This window comes from Micromesistius poutassou, assembly GCF_964030765.1.
Source record: "Micromesistius poutassou genome assembly, chromosome: 20".
In the NCBI taxonomy this organism is placed as follows: Eukaryota; Metazoa; Chordata; class Actinopteri; order Gadiformes; family Gadidae; genus Micromesistius; species Micromesistius poutassou.
In genome coordinates this window covers 2,993,648-3,010,953 of record NC_140290.1, presented here as the reverse complement: position 1 = coordinate 3,010,953, position 17,306 = coordinate 2,993,648, and the positions used below count along the sequence as shown (strand labels likewise).

At 46.7% G+C, this 17,306-nt stretch overlaps 3 protein-coding genes across 3 annotated transcripts; 1 reads left to right on the top strand and 2 right to left on the bottom strand.

The window, feature by feature from the left end:
- Positions 1-794: 794 nt before the first annotated feature.
- Positions 795-4,559, bottom strand: lrrc69 (leucine rich repeat containing 69; the record flags this gene model as incomplete). Its single annotated transcript, XM_084484799.1, is given in 12 exon segments — positions 795-1,076; positions 1,949-2,128; positions 2,288-2,389; positions 2,526-2,597; positions 2,678-2,873; positions 3,150-3,222; positions 3,532-3,691; positions 3,693-3,725; positions 3,728-3,745; positions 3,749-3,939; positions 3,942-4,009; positions 4,540-4,559. Coding segments are annotated over 12 exon segments (1,215 nt in total). The 3' UTR covers positions 795-974.
- Positions 4,560-4,839: 280 nt separating this feature from the next.
- Positions 4,840-8,961, bottom strand: otud6b (OTU deubiquitinase 6B). Its single transcript, XM_084484482.1, has 8 exons — positions 8,747-8,961; positions 8,400-8,548; positions 8,065-8,175; positions 7,460-7,660; positions 7,144-7,264; positions 6,857-6,918; positions 6,661-6,767; positions 4,840-6,236 (listed from the first exon to the last, which is right to left on the bottom strand). Exons 1-8 carry the CDS (start codon positions 8,820-8,822, stop codon positions 6,152-6,154), a joined length of 912 nt encoding a protein of 303 aa, XP_084340608.1. The 5' UTR covers positions 8,823-8,961; the 3' UTR covers positions 4,840-6,151.
- Positions 8,962-9,484: 523 nt separating this feature from the next.
- Positions 9,485-17,018, top strand: LOC311365150 (ras-related protein Rab-5A-like). Its single transcript, XM_084484666.1, has 6 exons — positions 9,485-9,640; positions 12,362-12,558; positions 12,839-12,990; positions 13,954-14,076; positions 14,333-14,426; positions 14,641-17,018. The coding sequence occupies exons 2-6, from the start codon at positions 12,393-12,395 to the stop codon at positions 14,754-14,756; spliced, it is 651 nt and encodes a 216-aa protein (XP_084340792.1). The 5' UTR covers positions 9,485-9,640; positions 12,362-12,392; the 3' UTR covers positions 14,757-17,018.
- The last annotated feature ends 288 nt before the right edge of the window (positions 17,019-17,306 follow it).

The following is a 17,306-nucleotide window of genomic DNA, read 5'->3' as shown; positions in this document are numbered from 1 at the left end:
GTTTGCAATTAAACCTGCTGCATAATGCATGAGGCGCGGCGAGCTGCGGCCGCCGTCGCCACGGCTACGCTACGACGCCTCGCGAGCTCTAGAGGCGTGGAGAGGAAATTAATTTGCTGAAATTAAGTTCTCTCCCCCTCTTCCTTGTTTCCTCCCTCTGCCTCCCTTCCTCACTTCCTCTCCCTCCCTCACTTCCTCTCCCTCCTGTTCTTCCATTCCTCCCTTCTTCCTTACCCATCCATCCACACAAACACTCTCCCTCTCCTTCTCCCTCTTGCTCTCTCTCTTCTCAGGTTGAAGAGATGCTCTGAGGATGGAGGGCTGACTCTCAGTGGAGGTATAGATCAGTACAGCGGCCCATTCAGATGCTCTCATTACAGTACATTACATTACATTTTGACGATGATGTAAACAATGCATAATTCAGCCCTTATTCACTTTTTGCAATAGGTCAAACCAGGCCATTATAATAAAAATAAAATCGTAGCTATTCATGTTGGGTGCTACTAAAACCCTATTTAACTTTTCTACAACAAATCATAACTAAACATAACATTTTTAATCATTTATTTATTTTTACAAAAACGCTAAAATTATTGAAATAGTCATTGCCCAAATAAAAAGGCAAGTATACAAAACCTTGACATGAGGTGATAAATAGTGTGTTACATATTATTGCTAATATTCGTTCTACGTTGTTTTCAGAAGCGGGTGCGCTGCAGTGGTTATCTACTGCCCTCTAGTGACCATCATAGGTTTGCCGAGTAAAAGTTCTGAAATAAAATAAAATATTTCCTTAGTCTCAGTATTTCAATTACTAATTGTTGATAATGCATAACTTATTGTGAATTAATAATAATGTAATAATATAATATAGTCACATTCCGCACCACGTGTATCAAGTCTTTGCAAATAAACTAATTGACGAGAATCCACTAGAAATGTTGGGATACGAAGTAACCGCTCATTACCTTTCAGCGGGGCTCATCACTACGCAGAGAGACGCCGAAGTACGACTGGCCTTTGCTGTTGAAGCACGCGTAGGAACACAGTACAGCTCTCACCGGAACAGTGCCCTAAGACATAAGACACACACACACACACACACACACCCACACAACCACATGGGCACACACGCACGCACACACACACACACACACACACACACACAACCACATGGGCACACACACACACACACACACACACACACACACACACACACACACACACACACACACACACACACACACACACACACACACACACACACACACAACCACATGGGCACACACGCACGCACACACACACACAACCAAAACAAAAAGGCATTAATGGAGCTAGAGTCTCTCCAAACCTACCCCAGGGGGAAAACCCACACAACCTTGATGAGAATAAAATAATAATAATAATACATTTTATTTATAGTCCCCTTTTCATCCGAAGATCTCAAAGGACTACATAAAACTACATAAAAAGGGGTTTAAAAACATCTAAGAGGGGGAGCCAAAGGTTTTGCTAAAAATAAATGTCTTAAGAGCTTTTTAAACAGTCAGTGGATTGTGGGGCCCTCGAGGTGTCTGGGCGGGCGTTCCCCACGGTCCTGTTGGGTTCTGGAGGGCGTTCCACAGGGCAGCACAGAGGCCCTGTCTCCCACGGTCCAGTTTGGTTCTGGCTATGGGGAGGAGGTTTGAGTGAGTGGAGCGGAGGGGGCGCATTGTGTTATGTGGGTTGAGGAGTTCTTTGAGGTGGGGGGGGGGGGGGGGGGGGGGCGTGTCCATGGACAGATTGGTGGGTGAGGAGGAAAGCCTTCTACTCAACCCTGGTGGAAACGGGGAGCCAGTGGAGGGGGGGCTAACGTGCTCATGTTCGCTCTCATCAGGACCCTCGCTGCAGAGGGAAATGTTACGTGGTCAGTGGGTGAAGAGAGCCAGTAGCGAGGGGCCCGTACCTTTCTCACGCGGAGAAAGTGCACACACTCCAACCAGATGTTGAGGATGGGGCCCAGGCAGACGGGGCAGTGGCTCCAGCCGGCTAACACGGCCTCCAGGCGGGGGTAGAGAGCGAGGGCCCGATGGACCACAGAGTCCTGCTTCCTGTCCTCCAGCAGCACCAGTCTGGCAGCCAGCTCCTACAGGAGCAGGTTATGTGTTGAGTGGTCAAAGACAAATGATTACTAATTCATTTATAGAAACATGATTTCATCCAGTGACATGTAAACATTAAATAAAATGAACGAATATACATAGAAAGAGAAAGACATGTTTTGTTATTAAAGATATTGCTTCACCTTTAATGAAAGAACGGTTTTAACCTGCACAGAAGTTATCGGTAGTGGATGGACGAACTTGTTCCCTTCACAATAAAGTTCTTGCAGGGGCAGCATGTGAAACTGTAATACAACAATAACACATTTTACTCTACTGCACTATCCTAATGGCCACTTATTATTCCATCATGAAGTTAATCAACTATATACCCAAATACCCCAAAACGTGAGTGCTCCTGATTAAGAAGCTGAAGGTTACCTCCACGGGGAACATGGACAGCTCATTCCCAGCCACGTCTAGAGTCTTCAGCCGGGCTAGTGCCCTGATACCCTGCAGCGGGAGACACATTCAGGGATACTGCGTTTGTTTTTTTCCGAAACAATTGGAGAAGAAAAGAAAAGATGTGCGACCTCTGGAAGAAGCGTGATTCTGTTCCTGGCCACGCGCAGCGTGGTGAGGGCTCTGCAGCCGTACAGCTCTCCAGGGAGGGAGGACAAGAGGTTCCTGCTCAGGTTCAGCTCCACCAGGTGAGCCAGCTGTCCCACCTCTGGAGGGAGAGCCTCCAGGTGGTTGTCAGTCACGCTGAGACGCTCAAGTTTAGCCAGACTAAACGACAGTAAGAGTTGTTATGAACAAATGTTATAAACCAAAGAGTGTTAGGGCCACATGTGATTCTGTTTTTGGAGTTCTGACTTTAATCTCAAAATTCTGAATTTAAAATCTGAATTATTTCTATTCTGACTGTAATCTCAGAATTCTGACTTTAAACTCAGAATAAAAAGAATTCCTACTTTAATCTCAGAATTCTGTGATTAAAGTCAGAACTCCAAAAAAGAAAAAATGACATGTGGTCCTTTTCCTTTTCCAAAGATATAAACCTACCTTTTAATCTCTGGTGGAAGATGTTGAATCTTGTTGTGGTTCAGATTGAGGACAACAAGATTTCGCAAACCATCTGAAATGAGACAACCTTTGACATTGTAGCCAGTTGTAATGAAACCAGTAGTGTGTTAATGTTACTCACCATGTTAATGTTAATGTAATGTTAATGTTACCAGTAGTGTGATATGAGACCAGTAGTGTGTTAATGTTACCAGTAGTGTGTTAATGAGACCAGTAGTGTGTTAATTAGACCAGGAGTGTGTTAATGTTACTCACCATGTTAATGTTAATGTTACTTACCATGTTAATGTAATGTTAACGTTACTCACCATGTTAATGTTAATGTTACTCACCATGTTAATGTTATGTTAATGTAACTCACCACAGACCCGCGGTGGCAGGGCCGTGATCCGGTTCCCGGACAGATAGAGCTTCTTTAACCACTCAACGCGGCCCAGCACCGCCGGGATCTCTCCGAAGGCGTTGTTCCCCAAATGCAGTTCGGTCAACTTGAAGACGGTATGTAATGAATGAGGGACACGTTGTGTTAAAGTTCAGGAGCAGAACCGTTCTCCAGCGTGTGGAGTATCAACGTTCTAACTCACGTTACGTAGGGCTGTCAGCTCGTCGGGCAGGGCTTCAATCAAGTTATTCTGGAGGCGGAGGACGCAGAGATTTTGTATTTGCGAAATCGATGTTGGCACGCTGGTGATCTCTTTACCAGTTAAATCAAAAGACTTGGCATTTCCTCGAATTGCTCTTATAACCAACTTATGAGCCATTGTTTTGCAGGTGATGTTCCCATGGAGACTCCCGAGGTGTTCATCATGCGGACACTGGCGGCCTCTAGCGGTGAAGCCCTGGTATAACGACGCCTTCACTAATATGTGAGGTTATGCAGGGACGCGGCCGTCATTTCAGAAGTGAGGGGGACAGATTGTTCAGGAGTAACTGTAAGCCGACTTCTATTGAGTGATGTATCATCCTCGCATTCAATTGCGCCTCTTAGCGCATTTAGTACGGCACAGACTCAAGTAAAATGATCAAAATCAAAAAATTGCGCTGCTGTCTATTGCAATACAGAATATGCGCAAATAAATATTAGTTTGAATAAGAAGAGTAGTTGTGAAATAGCTGTGGAAATTAATATCAGAGTCACTCTTATCCTATAGAGATTTATTCAGCCAGTTATAATCTCTCCTCACTGAAGCCTTGGGCTGACAGTCAGTGCTGCTGCTCTCTCCCTGCTGTCTATTGACATTATAACCATTTAAAAAATATTTGCAAAGCAAATGTTTTGCATAGTATTGAGAATAGTAGCTGTGGAAATAATCTCAAAGTCACTCTTATATAAGATATATTTTCTCAGCTAATTATGATCTCTCCTCACCTGATAGTCACTGCCTTCATCTCTACCTTCTCCACCCTGCCCTTTCTATTGTAGCAATAAAGATTGTTTTTTAAATGTGCAAAGCAATAGTGAGCACAACTTCTGATCAGAAAGTAAAGAATGGGTCTATTCCTAGCATTAAGTCATTTTAGGAAAAGTCAGGAACTTGTCAGAAACGTAGGGGTTGTATTTTAACACTTACATGTACAGTATTAGAGTGGGACCCCCTGCCGGTTCTCGTGTTAGCTATATTGGCATCTAATTAATTTTACATAATTTTGCTAACACTATCAACAGGCCACAGCATTACTCAACTTACACGGTTCGTTTTGAAGAAAGAGTGCAAGGTTTTTTTGCCTCTTGCTGGCTGGTTTACTGAACATTGTTACAATAAAACAGCTTTCCAGTGAACTTCTCAATTGTGTGACACAGTATGCCGCCGTGACGCAGTCTATTCATGGTGCGTTCATGGTGTCCGAGGCACCTGGAACACACCATCAGGACAGCTCTGAAGAACGTAATGTAACCGGTTAGCGGTTGTACATAGTGCGGGACACGCCCCCCGCGCACCTACATGTAATTTAAGTAACTTCATTAACATATCCAAATCATACAGTAACGCCAATTAAGCAATATTAGTCCAGTCATTTAAGACATGCGGCCACCTAGAAAAAATTGGAAGCAAACTCAACTGATTTTGTGTCCTCAATATGTCCCGAGTAAGGAAAAGAAGCCCAGAAGAATCCCATGAGGGGAGTTACGAAAAAGACCCAACTATATATCCTACTCATTGGCCTATTCATTATTGTTCTCACGTAACTTAGTCTACACGTTAAGTTACCTTCCGTTCCCTTGGTCCTCTGACGACCATTCGTAATTCAACTCAAATGTTACACCTGGAAACATGTTCATATTTGCTGTGCAAAGTTAGTTGCAATCTAAGCGACATAAAGACAGTTAATAACATTAACGTTTATGAGATCACCTATAGCGGAGTGATACATGTAGAGTTAAATGTCCCAGTGCTGTTATACTCTATATCAGCACTCATGGAAAGCCTCTTGTCCAATCAAATGACTCGGTCGGAACTAGTTGAACAACTGAACTGTTGTATAATGTCTGTTATGTTTTATGCATAACAATAATGGGTTCACAACATCATTGTGCACACACATACATCTTCTGGCCGTAACCAAAACCCAATGCACCTCTAGTAGGCCTATATACATTCACAAAATAGAAGGAACTATCTACTCATTCTCAAGCCTGTTTAGTGAAGAACATCTCACTCAGTGTCTAATATAAATACACTTTGTCAACCTGCCTTACACTTCTTTCATAATGGCAGAATGTTTTTCGATGGGTTGAGGATTTCTCCACGAGTTCACTAAAAATCCACTGAATTGTTTAATCTTTAGCCTCAGCTAGACTCCGTCACACTCAGCTGATGGGAAAGCGAGCTATTCACACGGTTACCTTTATACCAAGCAAGCAGATACACTTTAGTTCTCCCAAGCCAACACATTACGCCTCGTTGAGACACGGTGCCTTGAGAAGCCACTCTTCAGAAAGTGTCACAGCGGTAACTTTGAAGCACGGCTACATTAGTAGCTCAGCTATCCTCTTCGTTGGCAGGCTCCGTCAGACGCTCCACAGAGTTGTAGTGCTCTCCCAGGCCGTAAGCGTGACGCATGTAGCTGCAAAAGAAAGAATGTACACGTCTTTATTACAAGTACCATTCAACCAGAGTGCGAATTGTAAAACAAAGCTCTCCTTGTTCTCAAATACCCTTTGCATGTGTTGGCCAGTAAGATAGCTTTCATTAAGTAAATTAAAAAGGACAGAAAGGGGAATGTGAAAGCTATTATTTAATAACCCATTAAACCCGACATATAGATGTTTCTTGTCCATGTGAGTTTGATGAAAACAATGACATCCCATCTATTGTAAACATAATTTTGCCCATTAATGTAGCAGTCCTAGTTTGAAACATGTTCGTCATCCATGGGATTCACCCCCAGCTGGCATTCAGAACCAGTACAGCCCCTAGGTGTGTCAGGCCCATTACAACCAACAAGGATTGCAACATGTCTTCCATCAATTCAACCAAAATAAACTCACACAAGCGTGACAGGGGCACTGTCGTACTCCTCTCCTATTTTAATATCCACCGCGTCCGCCTGGATCACTTCTATGGGAAGCTTCAGGACCTCAGTAAGGGCTCGTAGCTGGGGGCAGGACACCACAAGAGCATTCTGGGTAAAACGCCTTTCATACCATGTATTGGATTTCAATCGTCATTGATACGTGCTTATACCTCCAGCTGACCGCCCCAAGCCGCAGTGTGATCCACTTCATTGCAGTACTTCTCAAAATCCTCTGTGCGCGCACACACACACACACACACACACACACACACACACACACACACACACACACACACACACACACACACACACACACACACACACACACACACACACACACACACACACACACACACACACACACACACACACACGCGCTTTAGTGAAACAGATTTGTTTCTGCACATTTGACATGCTTCTAACACTCAAACAAAGGGTTCAGAATGAACGTTTGTACCTGCACTGAACATGTCCCCCGTGTTGGGGTGGGTGAGGAACGGGAGGAAGTCGTCCGTGTGACCTCTCATGTGCTCGGCGGTGCGGGATCGCAGTTCCTTTAGGCTCAGGGTTAAGCCCGGCTTAAGACCACACAGACAGCTTCAGTCAATCATTTCATCATTAATGAAGGCAGCAATCACAAACGGCATATTTGTCAATAATAAATGGGTATCACAACAGTTGGATATATTACAGTCTAAGATAACGATCCAGGATGACATCGGGTCTTAAGAGCAGAACCATCATCAGCTACAGACTCCCTCCATGCGACGTACCAGCGCGCGCCGGGCCAGCTGGTCTTCCACGGCGCGGTACAGGCAGTGTCCGTCCGAGGCGATCTCCTTGATCTGCAGCTGGCGGAGGGAGAGCTTCTGGGCCAGCTTCACCGCCTCCTGGTGCCTCGCCCCCAGCAGGTTGTCCACCTCCGCCTCCGCTATCCGGCTCTCCCTCTCCTTCTCCTGAGCGGCCTTCTTGTCCTGAAGGACGGGCCGTGGTTAGGACCTACGGTCTACAAGGTAGACCCACCGTCTACAGGCAGGCGTCCTGTGCCGTGGTTAGGACCTACGGTCTACAAGGTAGACCCACAGTCTACAGGCAGGCGTCCTGTGCCGTGGTTAGGACCTACGGTCTACAAGGTAGACCCACCGTCTACAGGCAGGCGTCCTGTGTCGTGGTTAGGACCTACGGTCTACAAGGTAGACCCACCGTCTACAGGCCTGAACACAACCACTGCTCATCTAGTTGGAGCTCGGGGAGAAGAGACTGTTGTTAGAGGATTTAACCTGCGTGACAACTGTGAAGCTCTTTCAAAAATAACGAGAGCTCAGCCCCCGTTTAAAAGACACTTTAAAAGACACTTCTACCTGAGGGAGAGTCTCACCCTTCTCTTCTGAGCCTTGGTGGCGCGCGGCTGCTTCTCGTCTGCTCTCTCCTGGTCCCCGTCCAACCCCAGGCTGTCCACGCCGTTCACCGCCTCCTCCACCGCGCCCACCTGGCCCACCAACGTCAAGTTAGAAGCTAGTCAATGATGATGAATAATAATGACAACGTCAGAATCCGAAATTAGTCTGTATAATGTTCACATATTGAAAAGCTTCTTTTTTTTCTCGAACTAGACACGCCGATGTCTTGTCAGTCAGTCTGTATGTAGGTAGAGGTAGAGGAGAGTATAAACCGACATGCTGCATGACATTGATCATATTAGTTGGCCTTTACGTGTGTATCTTGTGCAGCTTTGAGACGACTGCTTTCCTCCTCTTGCTTCGTGTTGAGTTCAGCTTCTAGCCTGCAGATGTCTTCGCTCAGCTGTTTGCGTCTCCGTTTGTCGTTCTTGGGGACCGTATTCTTCATGCTTTGGATCGTCGCTACAGATATCGCACAAAGCCAGATGAGTTACTTACTTGCGTGTACACTTTTACAAGGTCCGCGAGAGGGGGGACAGCGCGTACACATGTGAATCACGATTATCAAATGGTCGAAAGTAAACACAATGAAACACAGCTGTTCTTCCATAAGTCGAACATAGATAATAAAAGGCCTCAGAGACGGATCGTTTTAAATACCTTGCAGGTCTTTCTTTTCCTTGCGGTGCTGCTTTGCCAGAAGCTCCTCTGGGCTGCCCGACAGATCCTCCTCCATGTCTGCTTTGGGAGGTGGTGTTGGTTTAAAATAGAATCGGAGCAGATCCTCTCATACAGATGTCCTCTGACCCTGTGTGCTCTCGTACTTCCGAAATGCTTCCAGAAGATAAAATATGAATTGGGTTTAAAGAAGCATGTCGCGGCAGGGCTGCCCGGAAGTGACGAAAAAAGAGGGGCGCGGCCTCGACCAAAGGGGAGGCGCCTCGGGAAAGGGGGAGGAGCTTCTTCTTCTTCTTCGCTCTCTTATCATGTGTCCGAAGGCCATTAGCGCCCCCTGCTGGTTAGTGGACGGAGGATGTAATGTGTTTACATTATCATCAGAGCTATATACACACTACGGTGTTTGTGTACAGTCTCTAATACGTCATAATACCACACACGCGCGCGCGCGCGTGTGTGTGTGTGTGTGTGTGTGTGTGTGTGTGTGTGTGTGTGTGTGTGTGTGACAGATGATGAAAAAAAGTGATTTTGTTCTACTACTGATTAAACATTTCTTACGCCGTTGACGTCAGTCATCCTGTCATCTGAATTAATATTTAATAGAATTGACAAATTATCAAAACTCATTGTTGGAGACTCAGAGCATCCGTACGCGTGTGACGTGGCGGAGGGTGGGAGACGTGTTTGTGTTTTGGTTCGAGAGAGAGAGAGAGAGAGAGAGAGAGAGAGAGAGAGAGAGAGAGAGAGAGAGAGGCTCGGTTCCTTTATGTGTTGTTCTCCAGCCTCTCTCCGCCGCCCTCCCATCATTGATCTCATTGATCCGCGGCGGTGATCAGTGATCAGGTGATCAGACCCCGGACCCCGCGTCGCTCTGAGGTACAGTGCCCCCCCCGCTGGGCCCCGCTGGCCCCCGCTGGGCCCCGCTGGGCTGAACGTCTGGGACCAGTGGTCGGGGGGCTAGCTTGTTGATGCTCTCGGCTACACTGTGATGTTGATGTCTGATGTTGTTGATGGTCGGGATGAAGCAGAACGTTATTGAACAGAACGCTGTCAAACAGAACGTTATTAAACAGAACGTTGTTAAACAGAACGTTATCAAACAGAACGTTGTTAAACAGAACGCTGTCAAACAGAACGTTATCAAACAGAACGTTATTAAACAGAACGTTATTAAACAGAACGTTATCAAACAGAACGTTATTAAACAGAACGTGGTCCTGTCGGAACAGATGATCTAACCTAGAGCTGACATGTAGCTGACATGGTTCTGCTCTGTCGGTGGTGCTAGTGGTGGGGCTAGTGGTGCTAGTGGTGGGGCTAGTGGTGGTGCTACTGGTGGGGCTAGTGGTGGGGCTAGTGGTGAGGCTAGTGGTGCTAGTGGTGGGGCTAGTGGTGCTAGTGGTGGGGCTAGTGGTGGTGCTGGTGGTGGGGCTAGTGGTGGTGCTAGTGGTGGGGCTAGTGGTGCTAGTGGTGGGGCTGCTAGTGGTGGGGCTGGTGGTGCTAGTGGTGGTGCTAGTGGTGGGGCTAGTGGTGGTGCTGGTGGTGGGGCTAGTGCTGCTAGTGGTGGGGCTAGTGCTGCTAGTGGTAGGGCTAGTGGTGGGGCTAGTGGTGCTGGTGGTGGGGCTAGTGCTGCTAGTGGTGGGGCTAGTGCTGCTAGTGGTGGGGCTAGTGGTGGGGCTAGTGGTGGTGCTAGTGGTGGGGCTAGTGGTGGGGCTGGTGGGGCTAGTGGTGCTAGTGGTGGTGCTAGTGGTGGGGCTAGTGGTGGTGCTAGTGGTGGGGCTAGTGCTGCTAGTGGTGGGGCTAGTGGTGGGGCTAGTGGTGGTGCTAGTGGTGGGGCTAGTGCTGCTAGTGGCGGGGCTAGTGCTGCTAGTGGTGGGGCTAGTGGTGGGGCTAGTGGTGGGGCTAGTGCTGCTAGTGGTGGGGCTAGTGGTGGGGCTAGTGGTGCTAGTGGTGGGGCTAGTGGTGGGGCTAGTGCTGCTAGTGCTGCCACATTAACCAGGTCAGTGGGTGGATGCTAACGCTTAATGCTAACAGGCTAACGTCAATGTGAGGCGATCGGACCGAATGTAAACCACTGGAACCGGTTCTGTCTGATCCGGGTCCACACAGCTGTACATGTGAACCACTGGAACCGGTTCTGTCTGATCCGGGCCCACACAGCTGTGTTGTTCGGCTGTGTGCGCGTGGAGCCACACTGCAGCCTGTTGGGTTGTTAGCCGGTAGCTGTCAGTTAGCTGTCAGTTAGCCAGTAGCTGTCAGTTAGCCGGTAGTTGTCAGTTAGCTGTCAGTTAGCCTGTAGCTATCAGTTATCTGTCAGTTAGCCTGTAGCTATCAGTTAGCTGTCAGTTAGCCTGTAGCTATCAGTTAGCTGTCAGTTAGCTGTCATTTAGCCGGTAGCTATCAGTTAGCTGTCAGTTAGCCGGTAGCTGCCAGTTAGCTGTCAGTTAGCCTGTAGCTATCAGTTAGCTGTCAGTTAGCCGGTAGTTGTCAGTTAGCTGTCAGTTAGCTGTCAGTTAGCCTGTAGCTATCAGTTAGCTGTCAGTTAGCCTGTAGCTATCAGTTAGCTGTCAGTTAGCCGGTAGTTGTCAGTTAGCTGTCAGTTAGCTGTCGGTTAGCTGTCAGTCAGCCTGTAGCTATCAGTTAGCTGTCAGTTAGCCGGTAGCTGTCAGTTAGCTGTCAGTTAGCCGGTAGCTGTCAGTTAGCTGTCAGTTAGCAGGTAGCTGTCAGTCCTGTATGAATGGCAGCTTCTAGGTTTGATGTGATATGGATTTATGATACCTGTGTTCACCTCTCAGGCCTGATTGTTTATCAGTGTTGGAATACGATGGTTGATTTTCTTTTTTTTAATCGTTTTTTGGCTAACCACCAATTTATTTTGTGGCCAATCGGCTAACAACATGAATGGCCTATGCGTTATCATTATTCACATTTTCTCTTCACATTCAGTTTCATTACATTTAGTAACCACCAACTAACCATACTTGAGATACACTTTCGACTTCCACAGAACTGCACAGCAGTGATGTGCACATGTTTGAATTACTCATAGGCTACAGTCATTTAAAAAAACATACAATGTTTTTACATCGTCCCGATAACTGGCTGTAGAAGGAAACCTCAATGACATTAAATCACGATAAACTATCTGACAGACCATTCAACTCCTGTTCTATCACCGGTTGTGGGATAGCCCCGTGTGTTTAGAATTGTGAAGCCCAATATTTACGAGGATGTCTTCCAGATCCTAGCAAACGTTTCAGGAGAATTATTGCTAAAACCTTTTCCTGCTTAAATCAAATCCACACATTACTCTATTTTTTGCATTCGAAGTGTATTATCATCTAATGACCCGTTAGAAATTCCAATATTTTGATTATAAAGAAAAAATACTGATTGAAGTTTTAATAGCTTGAGATGACCAAGAAAACAACTAGTTGTCTAGTCGTTGTTTTGTTATGTTGCTTTTATGTTTGCATTATTTGTTGTCTTCTCTTTATCTTGACAGGAAGGTCAAAATGCACCCGGTCAAACATTTAAAACAATGCATGTTATTTATAATAATGTCATGTTGTTAATCTCCTGCCTCTCACTGTCCAGTCTGACTCAGGACCCACGGCGATCTGTTCACATGGCCAGTCGCGGAGGAGCTTCCAGACCCAACGGGTCGAATCCAGCAAACAAGATTTGCCAGTTTAAGCTGGTGCTGCTGGGGGAGTCTGCGGTCGGCAAGTCCAGCCTTGTGCTGCGCTTCGTCAAAGGCCAGTTCCATGAGTTCCAGGAGAGCACAATAGGAGGTGGGCGCTGTGTGATAGAAGCGGGCAGGGGCTGCAGTATTGTAAGGATGAATTGTGGTCATTTTATTTAAATGTTGTATTTTTAACTACGACATAACTGTTGCAGAGGATGTAGATATCCTTTTCACATTAAAAATAGTGAGTACGTGCTGACATTTTTTTACTTAAACTTTTCCACAGAGTAGTTATTACGCGGCGATTTATCAAAGTTGTTGCCATAGCGATACCCTCCCTTTTTTTCTTCGCTGACATCTCACCGTCTTGTCGCCGTCTTGTCCAGCGGCGTTCCTGACCCAGACCGTCTGTCTGGATGACACCACGGTGAAGTTTGAGATCTGGGACACGGCGGGCCAGGAGCGTTACCACAGCCTGGCGCCCATGTACTACCGCGGCGCGCAGGCCGCCATCGTGGTCTACGACATCACCAACGAGGCACGCTCCCGCCGCCGCCTTTCTGTTTCACTACATCTAGTTGTTTGTTTGTGGCAGTATACAGCGTTTCAGAATGTTTGTAAACAATAGGCGTCTAGACACTTCCGGGGGGCAGAACGCCAGCAGAACCACTGACCTGACGCCATCCAGCCGGCTGTAAACAGTCACACAGTCAACAAACATTGTTGTTGATCTGAAGTTGAAACGATGACGAAAACTATATTAATATAATATAATATAATATATAATATAATATATATTCATACATATATATATATATATATATATATATATATATATATATATATATATATATATATATATATATATATATATATATATATATATATTAATAAGACGTCCCGTAGCACACCGCAAGAAGAAAATCATTAATTCAAGCCATTGACTCTGTTTTCTCGATCGTGGAAGGGTTTGTTTACTAGTGGTGCCATCGGAGAACACATACTGTGACGTCATGGTGAATTGTCCTATATGCTGCGTGCTCCTCGGTCAGACTGTTGACTACTAAATGGGGGCAATTGTATTTGGGGGAAAAAGAGGACGACGCAAAGAACAGGGGATTCACTGACAGAGGGACATTTCTCAGATTCTGCTGGCATGTCTCCCTAACAAAGTTAGGTGGTTCCAGTGCTGCCTAAGTTGACCTACAGCGCTTTCGTCACCATGAGCTTACTGCTTATCAGTGATTATCTTTTAGTACACATACAGATTACTTTATTGATCGCCGTGGAATTTATTCAGTGAAAAATATGTTAAAGGTCTTTGCACAGAGAAACTCTGTGTGAGATTCACTACTAACGGGGAACCTCGCTCGGTGTGTGTGTGTGTGTGTGTGTGTGTGTGTGTGTGTGTGTGTGTGTGTGTGTGTGTGTGTGTGTGTGTGTGTGTGTGTGTGTGTGTGTGTGTGTGTGTGTGTGTGTGTGTGTGTGTGTGTGTGTGTAGGAGTCCTTCTCCCGGGCTAAGAACTGGGTAAAGGAGCTGCAGAGACAAGCCAGCCCCAACATAGTGATCGCCCTGTCTGGGAACAAGGCCGACCTCGCCAGCAAGAGAGCCGTGGACTTCCAGGTCTGCTCCTCACCACGTCTCAACAGGGAGGCTCTTCTCCTGTAGTCGTTCAGTCCTTTCTCATTGCTGCTGTGTAGGCCCCTCGCAAACATTTATGTTTATTCTCATTTGAGGGCAGTAGTTCTATCCATACACATGTTGGGGCCATGATATATATATTTCGTGTGTGTATTTAATATCTTATTGTTTGCCTTTGTGTATGTTATTGCTCGAAAGCAGCTGTCAAGCAAATCTATAATGTGTGTGTTTTTGACAGGAAGCCCAGTCGTACGCAGATGACAACAGTCTACTGTTCATGGAGACGTCAGCCAAGACCTCGATGAACGTCAACGAGATCTTCATGGCTATCGGTGCGTGTCACTGAACACACTCTGCCGTTTTCACACAGTCTGTAGTCTGCTTACACCCTGAAGCTTCAACACTGTTGTACACCAGGGGCAATGAGTCGCTCTCATGGTTAATGGTCTGATTGGTCTGATCAGAGTTATTAAAAGATTAGATGAGAGAGAGAGAGAGAGAGAGTACTTGTTGATGTGTGTGTGTGTGTGTGTGTTTGCTCCTCAGCTAAGAGGCTGCCTAAGAGCGAGCCCCAGCCGGTGGGGGGGGGCGGCGGGCGCCCCCGGGGGGTGGACCTGACGGAGGCGGCGCAGCCGGCCAAGGCCCCGTGCTGCAGTCCCTAACGCCGCCCGCCGCCCGCCGCCTTCAGCCCTCCACTCACCGTCTCCTCCGTGTAGCGCTCACTAACCCCTCATCCATCCACCAACGTCTCTGCACAGCTCCGCCCCACCCAGTCGTCTTCCCAACGCTGGTCTGCACATCACAAGTCCTACCGACCTCTTCCCTGCAGTAACCATGGCAATGGACCGACTGAATTCAAAAAGTGCCCCCCCTTCCGCTCTTCCGCTCTCCCCCCCCCCCCCCCCCCCCCCCCCCCCCCCACCTGTCTTTCGGTGTTTGACCGTTGCTTTTGGATACTGGCTCCGCCTTCCCTCCTACCGTCTGTGTGTCCCCAGCGGAGCGGAGAGACACGCCCCCCCTTATCTTTATCTTATCCTGATTGGTCTCCTCCACGATTCTTTGAACTTCTTGTTTTGGTCAGACAAGGTCAACGCATGTGTAGTTAGGAGTGCTGAAGTGAAAAGAACTAGAAGTATGAAATGAAAGGTGGAACAGCTGTTGGCTTTAAAGTGCTCTGAACAGAACGGGAACACATGAAATAATCCAAGACTTGTTCCTGCCCACCGACGTCTGGGCCAGGTTCTCCTGTCTCCAAGAGGAAACATAGCACAGGGGTCCCCGGGCCCTCCCCCTTACCGCCTCCCCCGTCCCCCTCCTCCCTAACGCTTCCCCCGTGTCCCCTCCTCCCTAAGGCCTTCCCCCGTCCCCCAGAAGAACCTCCCCCCTAACGCCTCCCTCGTTCCCCGTCCCCCTCCTCCCTAACCCTCCCCCGCTCCGTCCATACGGCTCCACCCCCCTCTGGGGTCTGCTTCCACGGTCCCTAGTGGCGTTGTGCACAATGTCTGCAAGGACCCTTCAGATGTGACCTCCCCCCCCTCCCCTCTCCCTCTCTGCCCTCTCTGAAGAGACATCAGGAGTCCTTGAGTCTCAGCCCGGCAGTGACGCCATCGGCTTGTCTCCTTATTATGCAACCCCACTCCTCCAGCGGCAGTGAGGGGAGGAGTGTCCGCCACGCTTCCACCCCTCTGGACGGGTTCTGTGACGGGGTCAGGCTGCTCTGCTGAGAGGCTCGGTCCGTTCTCCGTCAGCAGACCTCGTTCTCTGACGGGTTCCATGGAGGGTGCTGCCCGGCGAGGGGATGGATAGGAGGGTGTGGAGGGACACAAGGCTTTGGGCGTGTTCCTACTTTGAGTCAAAAACAAGTTGTCATTCTCTTTTTTCTTTTTATAGAAAGTGCTTTAGACACTGCTGTGTGCCACCACATGCAGGAGTGACCCGGGCTGTTCATGTGGTCATGACTTCTGCACGCACACATCCAACATGGAGAGAGTAGAATCCCCCGCCCGTCCTCTCTTCAATCCATTCTGAGACACCTCTGTACATAACACAGGCAGAAATAAACATACGCACACTGTCATATACATATAGAAGTTGTGCACAAACCTGCATTCTCTCCCCCCCCCCCACACACACACACTGTTACATTAGACACTAAATATCCAGTCAGTAACCTTTTGAATGGTTTGTCTTACTCATGCCTTGCACTAATGACGCTCATGGCTATATCTCGTCATAATTACAGCCAGTGTGATATAAATATATATATAAATATATAAATAATATACTGTAAATAGGGTGTTGCAATGTAGTCTACTTTTTTTCCAATTTGCAATTGGTAGGACTAATGCTTGCTAGGGAGTTGTCCGGATGATCATTGAAACAATTAAATACTTGTACAGTTTGTGGTTGAAAAACAAAACCGCTTTGGTCTGGTTATGGAGTTTTGTTGCATTGTTATTTTTTTTTGGTTATTTTTTCAAATGGTTAAATTATAATCAGTGGTGGTCTTTATAAATGTCTTTACCGCTATTAACAAAAACAATGACATCGCTTTTATGGTCTGTCGTGTACTTTTTTTTTACCCAAAAAAGAAAGATTATATTTGAACGTTTGGTTTTCTCTTTTGTTTGTTTAACATCTCTCTCTGACGTTTCACTACATTTGGTTCCCCTTTTTGGTATCAGACGAGCAAAGAGACCTTAAGGTAAAACTGAACTTCCAGAGAGGGAGGTTGTGGTTCACCAATAATGTCTGCATCTTTGTGACTTCATCTGAGATCGAAGAGACGCTGGTGCATCATGGGGGATTAAATTAACATGTAGTAGGGGATATATATAAATATACGTTGTACGTATTTCGTTTTTTTGCTGTGGACAATTAATTGCAGCCAAAAACATTAAAATGCAAGCGTTTTACAAAACATATGTAATGACCAAATAAATACTGAAATAAATGTGATCATTTATTATTGAATTTGGGATTTTAATCTATGTGTGATGGTAACTCTGGGAGTGTGAACGTTAGCCGGCAAAGTGAATTTCCTCCTTAAAAATAAATATGAGGACTATAATAAATCTTTAATTTGTCCTTGAGTTGAGGAACGCTGTCTTTATGTAATCAATGTGATGACATTGAACATGAGTTTTATCTTGCTTTAGTGACGTCTAAGAGGTCAACAGGGCCGGATTAAGAGAATGGTTCAAGGGCTGCAG